This window comes from Battus philenor, unplaced genomic scaffold, assembly GCF_028537555.1.
Source record: "Battus philenor isolate CCGP_79_NKW_IND1 unplaced genomic scaffold, ilBatPhil1.0.hap1 SCAF_19, whole genome shotgun sequence".
In the NCBI taxonomy this organism is placed as follows: Eukaryota; Metazoa; Arthropoda; class Insecta; order Lepidoptera; family Papilionidae; genus Battus; species Battus philenor.
Genome location: NW_027181681.1, coordinates 8,715,511 through 8,728,180, shown reverse-complemented (window position 1 = coordinate 8,728,180; position 12,670 = coordinate 8,715,511). Strand labels below are relative to the sequence as shown.

Genomic DNA, 12,670 nt, shown 5'->3' with positions numbered 1-12,670 from the left:
TCCTCATATACTAATAAACTAATACAAAAATTGGGTAATCATAAAGTAATTAGTATAAAATGTAAATCATGAGACCGAATTTAGTGGAGAGGTAACAATCTCGATGCAACAATATATGAACATCACAATATTAAACGATTACAAGAGAAGGCCTGAATTTTATTTATTTATTTGAAAGACTTAGACAGGGGTAGGTAATTATGTATGTACACAATAATAGTGTTGTTAAAGTAGGAGCTAAGTTTAGGTTACAAATAGATTATAGTTAGTTGGTGTATTAGATATACACATGTGGGTGATTATATCTGAGGGCGTTGCGAGGTTCATTAAAAGTACATTATTTTAAGACGCGTGAGATGGCCACGAGATCTTGCCGTAGGAGAGTGAGGGTTATATGTGAGGATGAGGAACTGGTCTCACCTCTGCTGGAGGAGGTACTGCGCCATCTGTATACGCTGTGGGGTGCCGGTGATGGTGATGATGCGGTCGTTTGAGCCAGGCAGCGGTTCGGCGATCTCAATGCCGGCGCCGCTCTCCGCGCGGATCTTTCGGATACGGGACCCGGCCTTCCCGATAATCGCGCCGGCCAGCTGTGGACAACACACACAACCGTAATGAGGGCAACCATAGGGGAGCAAGGGGTGACTGTTTAGCTAGACTCCACTTACCTAAGACTGATGAACACCACCCTCGCTCCTGAAAGTTGTGCATGCGGTCACGAAGGGAGAGCGGTGCTCGAGAGTACTAGGTAAGCTATATTATATAGTTAATTTTGCGTAAAGATTTCCTCGTATCCTCAATATATAAAGATAATGCTTTAATTTTATTGTGTTAACTATTAAATGGGGATTTTGCAACTCACCTCTCTAACTTTTGTCTCTGCTAATTTTAGATTGGTGCGTGAATATTGAGAGATGGCATTTGTTAATGGTTCGACATATGGGATAATAACAGAGCCGGCAAAAGACGCTAAGTGGTTAGGGTAGTACAATGCTACAGAATTATGGTTTAATCGACTTATTTACTTATGTAAAACTTTATTGTCGATATCAAAAAAGAAGTACATAGATGCATAAAAACTAAGAAAAAATAAAATGGTGGTCTTATCACTCAAGGCAACATCTTGCAGACAACCGTAGTATGTTAGACGGACAAGTAGCGGGTAGTCAACGTGTACGTACAAATACACATACTTACATACATATATGTATACATATGGACTATGTTTTGAACTAATTAAGTGGGCGTATGGGAGCGACGACCGACTACGAGTGGAGGACGTTACCGCAGACCGTAGTACTGCGCACACGCGCGCACGCCACCGGCTGACCAGCTTAAGATAACACTCACATCTTTGGGTATGGTAACTTGCGTGCTCGACTCCTGTCCGCCGGCGTTCCTCGCGAATCCGCCACCAAAGTTGCCGCCAAAATTGCCGGAGCCGCTGAAGTTGGCGCGCGGGGGACCGTTGTATCCGCGCGGGGGGCCGGCGTAATCGTTGAACGCACCTCGGGGGCCGGGCGGCGCGGAGCGGGGCGCCGGCGGGCGGGGCGCGCGCGCCGCGGACGGCGGGGGGCGGTGGGGCGCGCGCGGGGGGCCGCCGCGCCCGCTCCGTCCGCCCGCACCCGGCCCGCCGCCGAAGCCGCCGTACTCGTCCGCGTAGTAGTCGTCGTAGTTGTGGGGGTCGTAGTTCTGTATGGCGCCCTTAATAGGCACCTGAAAAGTACTGATTTTTTATAGTTGTTTTATAACAAAATATGGGCAGAAAAAAAAGTTTCATTCCTGACACATAAATAGCACTAGTTTTATTGATTTCGCCTCCTCTTCGATCAGTATTAAACTTTACTACTGGATTGGAATCTTACTGCTGCCCAAATGGCAATTACAAATTCCGCGGGTTCGAAGCGACAGCGCGCAGAGGGCGCCACACAGCCTAAGACCTCTTTGTAGTAGCAAAGCTCGGGGGCTCACGAGGAGACCTTGATCCGGGCCGCTACATTTCTGCGCTATTTTACAAGATAGATAATAGATCGCGCCGAGCGTTTAGATCGCTACGGCGGCCCAAGGTTTCTAGGGCCCCTTCGAGTAAGTCTCAGCTTGACTTGTCTTGACTCGGTTGCTAATGTGTGGCCTCTACTATCACTTAAGAAGTAGTAAGCAGAAAGAACTTCAGCGCAGCTTTCTACCTAGTGTGACCGAGGGTTGGCGTCCTCTGTATAACGTTTAAAACGTTTACTTTTTCAATACATGTCCAATGGTAAACCTTTATTTTGCTTAGGCATACACTAGCGGTTAATTCTTCTAACGCTCACAACTATGACAATTACTTCTTCACGTCACAATTGCTCGGCCGCTTTGAAGCCACTGTTCCACATTGCACTTTATCTTTGTAATAACCAATTTAACCCTCAATAGCCTGATTTACGAAAGTGATTTTTTTAAATATTACTGTGTTTGCTTGAGGGTCTAGATGAAGGGAAAAATAGTATATTAATATAATATAATATATATTTTTAAATTTCGTTGGAAAGAATATTATACATCAGTAAAATTCGTACAGACAACCTATAAAAAAAACTAATAGAAATGTGAACATTCGGTTTAAAAGATTGGTATTAAAATTAGAACTCTAGGCTATTAAGGTTTAAATTACAACACATTTTACAAAATTACAAAATTTAGTTCAGCTCGCTCTCTCTCGTTTATCTAGTGGCCGATTTTTATTGTAACTTTTCAACATACCATATATCTATGTTATTGAAACATTATATATTTTGTCACCGGGCAAAACGTCAGAGTGCACGTCAGACGCGCGTGACACAAACGTGTCATTAATCATCGTCCATATCCGTGAATTAGTAAAACTGATAATGATTTTTGACCGAAGTGGCATTTGATTGTTATTAGATTTGTTGCAATGCTTCTAATTTTGCAATAACACTAGCGAGTTTCATTATGTTCATTGTTTATTTTTCCGAGTTAGTTATTTTGACTTATACCATATCTTTTTTCACGTCATTCGTAAATAATCTACGTGGTCAAGCCCACGCGATTTATTTGTATTTAACCCATAAGATATATACTAAACGTTTACCCACAGATAAATGACGTGAAAACTATTTTTTTGAGGTACAGGAAACAAAGAGTACTATAAAAAGTATGTACAAAAATTAAATTAAATTTCTTGTTATAATTGATTTTACATAATTTCATTTTGCCACATTGTTTCAATTACAAGCCAATTAAATACATTATTATGTACATTCAAATTAAAAATGGTTTTAACGTTGTAAGTGTTGATTATTTGTGAATACCAGTGGGCTAAATCCTTCTATTCTCATTGTTCATCATAGACAAGACGGTAGGAACTAGATATGCACGATAGATTTATATGCACTGTTGCAATTTGGTAGAAAACTATTATAAAAAATTGTTGAGCACCTGGCGAATAAGTTCGAGGACTTCCCGCACGCCGGCCGCCACGGAGTCCTTGTTGCCCACCAGCTGGACCACGCGTTCGGTGCTCTGCGGAGCCGTGCTTGAGAAAATCTTCAACCGGGCGCCAGTTTTCTGCAAATAGCAACAGACACATATATACGTATTATAATAGATTTATTAGAGAGACCAGAAAGTAATGTCGCTTTCTTAAGTTAAATTCACGACTACATTTTTAACAAGTTTCTATTTCTAATAAACAGTATATTTTCCTTCGTTATTAACAACATTTTTGCCATCTAGTATACAAATTTTCAAAGCAGGAGCGGAAAAAATCAGTCGGTATTTCTGTAAAATATGTCGACAGAAACTACATTACTTTTTTATCCTCCTAATATACACATCGCTGGTGCAACCGACAGCTGTTGAGACAGAAAGTATCTTGAGTGAAGACCACAACTGTGTAGACGTGGTGCTGGTGAGCCCTCCGCATGTCAAGGTCGCGGCAGGTCGCTGGTTGTGGTTAGTGCATTTGGGGGAGGCCTCTGCTTTGTAGCGGGCGCTATCAGCAGATATAATTATGAATGGTTTAGATACCATTATCGTTACAGTTATAAAGAGTTATTTTAAAACTTAATTTTTGTCATTGGCATTATGATTTATTTTATATGATATTTGACCAACAGTTAACTTAACTCTGTATCGCCCAAATTGTTAATAGTATATAATAATATAATAATTGCATAAGTGGATAAATAAATAAATATAGTTAAAAAACGAGTCTGCAGGTGGGCATTAATTTAAGACTTACCTACCTTCTTTTTAATAGTATATTACATGCAACATTGTTTTCCAATTTATAAGGCGTGCAAAGGCACATTTGGACATACAACTCAATATTTCCAATACAACAAATGCGGCGGTGCAACGGATGTTGTAACAGTTAATTCATTCATTTAACAGAAGTTTTAATCACGACCGCAGTAACATTAAAAGGGTAATAAATATTTATCGGATCACACATGAGAGTCTCACCGTGATAAAGAAATATAGAGGCAGTTGTTACACAACATTTTTTAACAAAACAAACGGTTTAAGGAAAAAATATTTGAAATTTTTTATTGTCTAGGTCCAGACGAATGAACTCCACTATTGCGACACAATTATAAATAAAATATTTTAATTAATTATCAGTGTTTATTTTATCTCTGTTTAGTTTGTCTGTTTTAGTCTTCCTGTGTTGCGAAATAAATGTATCTAAACTTAATATAAAATACCAAAAAGAAAATGGCTTAATCAAACATTACCGTTGTGAAATTAATGTTATTCATTATAATGGTTTATTGTCTCAGAAACTCAATTAAGTTTGTCTGTTTTAGTCTTCAGTTCCATTGTGATGCGAAATAAATGTTTATCATTTAAAACATCCAAAAGAAAATGACTTCATCGATCATTAGCAAGTTGTATTTATAAGTAAAAGGTTAATGTTACAACGACGTCAAAATTACTTTACGACAGAACAAACAAAGAATGGCAATCGAACAAACTAAACGAACTTGAGACTGCATAGGTATAGGAATAGCTGGTCGTAAATGCGACGAAGTCACGCACATCGCTTGGGTATCCCCTACTCTATATGACTAATAAATAATTTCACTTTATAATGCTCAACATAAATTTAAAAATATATACATGAAACTGAATATTCCACGTGCGATACATCGAAACGCCGTTATAAATAAATTCCGAAATTTATATTTACTGTACGAACATTATAAAATTAATAATAATTATAATTAAATATTGTTATTAACGGAAGTTATTAAATATTTTACTAATATGTCAAGAAACATAAACGTTTAGAGGTCTATTCAAAATTAGCGCTCAATGTATTATCTGTATCAAAGACTTTAAACAAAATTAGGCCATAGAGGTCAACGGGCTGCGTATGAAAACTGACTATTTTAAAAAGAAAACGAACTTAATAACCCTTTTAAAAGGTTTATTGAAAGTGACTATAACAGATTATAAAATTATGTAACGGTAATAAATAATTTGAAGGGAATAAGAGGTTTGACAAAGAGAGCGCAAGCGTCGATCCATCGACCGACGCACGTGGCCACAGCCGCCGGCACACCGCACGCACAAACAACTGAACTGCCGTAACGCAGCGCGCCTTATAAAAGTTTAAGTATTACGAGTAAAAATATTTAAAATATTATCCAGTCGTGTCCTTTGTACACTGTTCGTTTTTCATTAATATTACTACACTACGAAAATATTTTAAATAAATAACAGTGCAAACATGTTGAAATGAAATAAATACTGAATATTATAATATACTCACTTTTCTAAAATAATTTCGTAGAATACACTACACACTGTCACACGAGAAGCGATTATCATTTTTAATATGAAAAGGCACGGAGCGATCACGCGATGTATTATTAAACACGAAAGAACCAAAAGCACCTCCGTGCCCGACGGAGGTCCGAGACGAAGTAAAGTGAAGGGGCGAAAGTGTCGTAGAACACCTGTGATAACCCCCACCCCCACACTTGTAAGGCTCCGGCTCGCCTACGCCGCGAAGACCGACACTTGAACGTAGCGGTTTTTCACGAACCGAATGTCGACTGTGGGAGCGACAAAAGCGAAAAGAAATTTGAGTCTCCATTCAATTCGACTTCATCAATGTAACACCAATAAAGTTGGGCATTAGTACTATATGAGAAATTTGTATACTATATATTTCATTAAATGTAATTAAAAATAGTATATGTTTATTAAAAATAGAATATATGTTTATATTGGAAAAGCGATTATCATTATCTACTTTTGACTCCCTCATAACTAAAGAAATCGAATCCAACGGCAGTTGCGACTGTTAGATCAGTTGAAAACGTTTTTTTGTCTTTGTAACAAAATTATATGGAGCGGTCAGTATATGAATCTACATGGCGGTGGACGTGTCATGATAGGAAGCCATATCGCTGCGGGTGCGCTTCGATCGGAAACGGAAGCGGGTTCGCGTGCCTACGTAATTGCCGGTGTCACTGCGACGGCTTGCCCTGGCCCCTTCCGTAATTACGCCCGGGCGACATACGCCAAGCAACTAACAGAAAAATTAGTACTTTAGCGGACAATAAAAAATATTACTCACGAAACATTCACGAAAAACACCAATATTTTAATCGTTTTAACTACAGTTTGAGATGTATGCTTACCAGGTCCATTTGCACTCACACATTAAATCTCGAACCCTCACATACATAATTCAATTCAACAGCTAAGGAGTGAAAACTCCTCAGTTGTATCTAAATTCCTCTTGTTTCATAAAATGTTTGTTTATTTATTATTAGTGTCCTTTTTGTCTACAATAATAAGTAAAATAATTATAAATAAATGAAAGGCATTAGACTTATACATAGATATGCACGTCCCGTGTGTGACGAAATCAGTCATACAATTTAATCGAGTCAATCAATTTTGCCACTAGAAAACCAAGGCGTTTTTTACTTAACACGAGAGAGGAAGTGGAAGGTCCAAAAAAGTCCCCTCTCGTCACGTGCTCAGTAACTCGAACCCGGCGTTTCGCTTCCGACGGATGAAACCCCACCAACACGTGTATCTACCCCTTCGATTACAAAACTATCCATTGTTCTTCAACAGATTTGATTTCATGAATTTGAACTAATTCTAAAAACAATTTTAACCTTGACTTGGACATTTTTGTTGACTCCAGAGAAATATTTCTGAGATAGAATGCCTTAAATACTTTTCGTAATCACTACTTTATGCGCACTTGGTGAAATGTAAACTTTTGTATTGCTGTTGGTGTACTTATTGAAATAAATATAAAGCTAAACTCGATTTAAAGACAAATTGTTAACAGCTATATAAAGTAGTAGAACGAAAGTGGAACACACGTGAGGCACTGTGTTACCTGCGAACGTTGGTATGTATTTTCGTCGGGTCCGCAGGGCATATGTTCAAAATTTCTATTTAGCGTGTATAGGAGAGGAGCCCTTATGGCGGGGCATTGTGCAAGTGGGTAGGGCCCAGGTGCGAGCGTTTTTGTGCGGCCTTCCGGCGGCTGCACGAGCACCTGCCGACGTCGCAGCTGGCGCACGCGCCGCTCTAACGTCGACGATACACAACACGTAAACTTTATCACGCTTTTGAAGACGTTTGGGGTAGGCAGGTCTTTATAACCACCAGATATCATTAAAGATATTCATTTTTATGACAACAACATAATTTATCTGTTTACAGATTTATTTGAACTAATTTCCTTAATGCTACTTTAAAATGAAACAAACAATAATTGATTAATATGACGCTTTGCTAAGCACTTTCGAAATACTGAGACAATATATCATTAATTTACATATATATTTATTTATACATAGACTACTGTCAGATTCGGTATATTGGTTCTATCAAGAAAAACAAGACAAAAAATTCGACAGTTACTTTTTTAATAGTAATTTTAATTTTTTTTCCCGACTTCTTTTTGTCATGTTAAAATCAACATAATATTAACTAATCTTAGGCATGTTTATCTCAATTAAGCCATCTAGCTTTAAAATAAATTTGAATTTTTTCTCCGATAAATTTAAAATGGCTTTAGGAATTGTACACTTAAAGTGAAATTTCGCATTTTTTTTTTCATGATATATTATTCATAGTCTGAAATAAACTTTGGAGACTAATTAATGTCAAAATACCTGTAAGAACTAATACAAGAATATAGATCAAAACTTTGTGAGAAATTCTTGCTACTATTGCTCTATACGTATTCATTTGAATGCCTTGACAAATAGGAACCTATACATCGATAATAATTCTTAAACTAACAATTAACCGTATCTCTTGTCGCAAACTATAACGACATCGCATTTCGAAAATGAAAAAAGAACAGGCTTTATTGTTAATTCTACAATGACATAGGTACCCGTTATTGTTATATCTTATATACGATCGGCAGGTAAGGTTCATAGATTTGTTTACTTTGAATTAACCATTGAGATCGCACAAAGGTTTCAAATATGAAGACCTGATTGGGAAGAAAAGAGAGGTTCGTAAGAGTTCAGCGAATCAAACAAAAAAAAACTCTTTTGTGTAATAGGTACAAAATCATTTTCATATAGAATATGATTTCATATTGTCGTTTCAGCAACTAGTAAACCAGAGACAGAGTAAATAGATGCTCCACTATGTATGTTACTATATTGAAGAATTTTTAAATACGAAAGATAAGAATAAGAATAAGTTAATAAGAAAGATATTTTAATATAACAGTCATAAACAAATATGCAGCAATACATTATAATAAAAAATATTGTTAAATAAAACTACCTCATACTATCGACAATAATTTAAGGTGATTTAGAATATGATTTGAAAGTCCACTAAATAGCTAGTCGATTCGAAAGAAAAAGTAGAAACTCAACTATGTATATCTTATATATTTAAGACGGTTTAAAAACAAAAGCTTTTTATAAGGAAAAACTTCCAAAGATAATTTATTTAGCGATGTGTTAAATAGGAGATATTCCTTACCTTTAGATACATCAATCGTAGATATTCGTATCAAAACAATATAGCATAATGTACAAATTGTTAATATATAGTATAAAATGTAAAAAATGTCTTTACTTTCGACACAATTACCGTGGCGCAAATAAAAAAATATAGTGTTTTTGATACAAGAATTTTACAGCTGCCCGAATAGCGTTTGCGCAATCGTAATGCAGCCTCACGTTGTGAGAGATCCGCCGCGAAATAATTTTAAGTTTTTTGCTAAAATTTCTTTGTTTGATTTAGGTGTATTATACACCAAGTTCACTATTTACTACTTGGCCTAAAAAACAACATGTTGACAGATTTCTGATGTAATGTCACAGTACATATAGGTTGATATCGATAGCTTAATGCCCTTTTTAGACATGCAATAATGTAATTTATACAACGTAAACGCAAAGACAATTACTAATCCATTAGTTGTACATATTTTGACAATAATGACCTTCGTTGAAAAAAAAACGTAAACATATTGTCGAAAATTTGTATTTTTCATGTTTTATCACTTTTAATTCAGGATGACCTCATGGGTAAGGTTTCATTGTATCACTATTTTAAAATTAGTCGAATAAAATTAGCTGCCTCCTTTAAATAAACAACGTTTTTATTGATATTGTTATATAATATTGCAATTAAAAACGATTTACTAATAGCTATTGCCGACGACGTTTTAATAAGAAAATTCAGTATTCTCATTGTGCTTGGCTCTGTTATAATTAGTACAGGTTTAGATTGGATAAATAAAGCTCTAAAAGGTTCTGTTAAACACTTTGTGTAGAGATACACTGCGTAAACAAAGGTTTAACATTTTTCGTTCGGAACACGTAAATTCTAAGCAGCAACCGTCGACAGAGATAAGGCGCGGATGGAGGCAGCTGCTCTAACATCTGCCCCTCATCCCGAGCGACCAACACGTGGCTCCAGCGCACGTAAAAAAAAAACATTCCGTGTAACAGTGCATCGCTCGACGGATGATTAGTCGGACCGCATTATGGCGCCATCTGCTTACCACCTTTCGTTACCTGTGCTACATATCTATGACGATACATATATGTGTAAGGGCGCGGAAGTCGACTGTGAAAATAGTATGCTGATATATGTCTCAAGCGTACACATATATTTTTGATACGAAAAAATAACGAAACACAAGACTTTTATCTAAACGATACAGATTTTGATTATACTAAGGAGTAATATGAAAATTTCACCGCGATAACGCAAGGTCTCCAAGTCTACTACCACTAAATCAATTGATACTCTCATCATTTGATTCTATGAAACAAATTCCTTAAATTTATTTATACATAAATTTATAACCGTAATAAATAGCCACATTTTAGTTTTACTCATGTCCATAAGTCTATTACATTTTAAAATAAAAATAAATATGTTTTGAATTATTAGCAAAAATATCGCTTTGAAGTATTACATGACGGTTGAGTACGTATGCGAAACGCCTAGTATTTTACAAGGTACAGCTTAGTAAGGTAATTAATGGTTTAGGTACCGTTATGCTATTACCATAAAGAATTTAATATATATATATATATATATATATATATATATACATTGACTTTGACGGGTGCAATTTGTATAATATATGTAACTTATATGTATGACGAACAGTACAAATATTAAATAATTACCTCTCGAAGTTCCTTGATTTTGGCACCGGCTTTCCCGATGACGCAGCCAGCTCGGCTCTGGTGTATGAGTAGGCGAACATCCAGATCTTCACTTCCCCCCTTCGGACCTCCCTAGTGAATTGACATTTCATTATTAACTATCACTGGAAACCGAATATTCAAATTCAAAATTTCTTTATTTAAGTATGCATGCACATTTGAATCGTCGATTATTTTAACATTATAAGTAGTGAGCTACCACCACGTCCGGTTGCTGATCTGCTGAGACGAGTCAAAAATTCAATAGCTGCTCTTTTAAAATGAAATTAAACAATGTTTAATGTGTACATAATAATATCAACTATGTGAATGAGCAAGTCTAAATTTCACACATTTCAGATCAACTGAAAATCTTGATGATATAATAAGATTGATTTAATATTAAACTTTTAATTTTTATAACAAAAAAAAGTTAAGTCTAGGATATCTTGTGGAACATCACTATTTATGCGTACCCGCAGACTATAAGAGGTTTATTTACTTTTTGAAGAAGAAATATATAATTAGAACATGTGGTCTTAAAACAATACTCACATCTGCTAAACTGGGCAGAATGTCTTTCACGATTTCCAAAATAGTGTCGATATCAGACGCGGTTATCGACAGAACTCTGAAAAGTAAGTGTCATATTATTACATTGAATACTTCGTATAATAAATGTCAACACAAAATTGATAAACGAAGTAACGTATCAACGGTCAGGGAGGTCTGTTCCGGGCATTATTTAAAGCATGATGGTGATGAGGGCACAAACTTGCGAGTCGTATTGTGTCGCAGAGAAATCTTCCTTGGCAAGGAGAAGAATACTTGTATGAATCAACAAATACCCGAGGTACTCGGCTGGCGGTGTGAGGTCGGACGAGGTCAGACGTCGCGTGCATCTTCCGTTGGTGTGATGGGGTAAGGGTGTGAAGCATCTAACGCCGGATGTTTGCTCAAACTCCTGACTGTTGACGGTCGTACAAAGGTGTCAAGTTCGGGTACATAGTTTGAGAGTAGTTTGGCGGTTTACCGTTCGGGGCCGGGGCAATCTGGGACTGTTATAGAGGCTTTGTACTGCGTGGCGGGGCGGCGGGTAGGCAGCGGCGTCGGCGGGGCGGGACCGGCAACCAAGACTCGCTGTAGCGGCGCGCCGCGAGCCCCCGCCGCACGGCCCTGCGCCCTGCCGCCTTGCGACTGCGACTCGCGACTTACGCGCTCCTCTCATATTTCAACTTTTTGTACGCGGATTTACGGTGTTACTTTCATTTAATGCTCAAAAATACAACCTCGTATCTTGATGTTAGTCTTCTAATAATTTTTTTTACATAAAAAGGTATCTACTTATATACTTTTGTAGAGAATTAGTAGCCGAGGTGCACCAAAAATTTAATAAGAATTGAATTTTTAATTTGGTTGGTATCGTTGTAAGCTTTGAGAACTCAAATTTTATGTTCCGAAAGATAAACCGTTCAAGTGCGATTGTTTAATAATTTGAATAACGTAAGTCGCAAAGCAGCCAGGGGCGGAGAGCGTGTACGGAGGCGCGGGGCACGCCGTATAATTAGCCACAGAGGCTTCTCGGGGGCGTTAAAGACCTGTAACTGGCTGCCGGGGGGTTATTCTGTCTACAGCCTACTGGACTGTCCGCTGGCACGTGACACGGTAGCTTGAACAGCCACCGAGCACGCTCTGCATAATTACTTTCATTAAAAAAATATTTTTGTTACTCGTCCAGAATTAACGGAACCAGAGTTATACTGTGCATAAGTTTCGTGTAAACCCAGTTAAACCCATTTAGAGCAGCGAGCCGGACTTTGTACTCATTAACTTTTGCTAGACGTTCGAACCTGTGGCGGAAAATTGTTAATCTATTAAGTAAAACATTATGGTCACATTACACGCTAGGTAGGTACACAAGTTTACTTACTCCGGGCCTTGGGACAAAGCAAAATGTTTAATTACACACAATCTTAAAATGACACCTC

At 37.3% G+C, this 12,670-nt stretch overlaps 1 protein-coding gene across 3 annotated transcripts in view; it reads right to left on the bottom strand.

Annotated features, from left to right (window-relative positions):
* Positions 1-12,670, bottom strand: part of HnRNP-K (Heterogeneous nuclear ribonucleoprotein K) — a 30,991-nt gene that overhangs the window by 1,367 nt on the left and 16,954 nt on the right. For all 3 annotated transcript variants that reach the window (XM_068764241.1, XM_068764244.1, XM_068764242.1), the window contains 6 exons: positions 11,716-11,759; positions 11,238-11,313; positions 10,665-10,775; positions 3,442-3,570; positions 1,351-1,716; positions 421-590 (listed from right to left, as the gene is read on the bottom strand). In XM_068764241.1, coding sequence (XP_068620342.1) covers positions 421-590; positions 1,351-1,716; positions 3,442-3,570; positions 10,665-10,775; positions 11,238-11,313; positions 11,716-11,759 — 896 coding nt within the window. The remainder of the gene's footprint in view (positions 1-420; positions 591-1,350; positions 1,717-3,441; positions 3,571-10,664; positions 10,776-11,237; positions 11,314-11,715; positions 11,760-12,670) is intronic.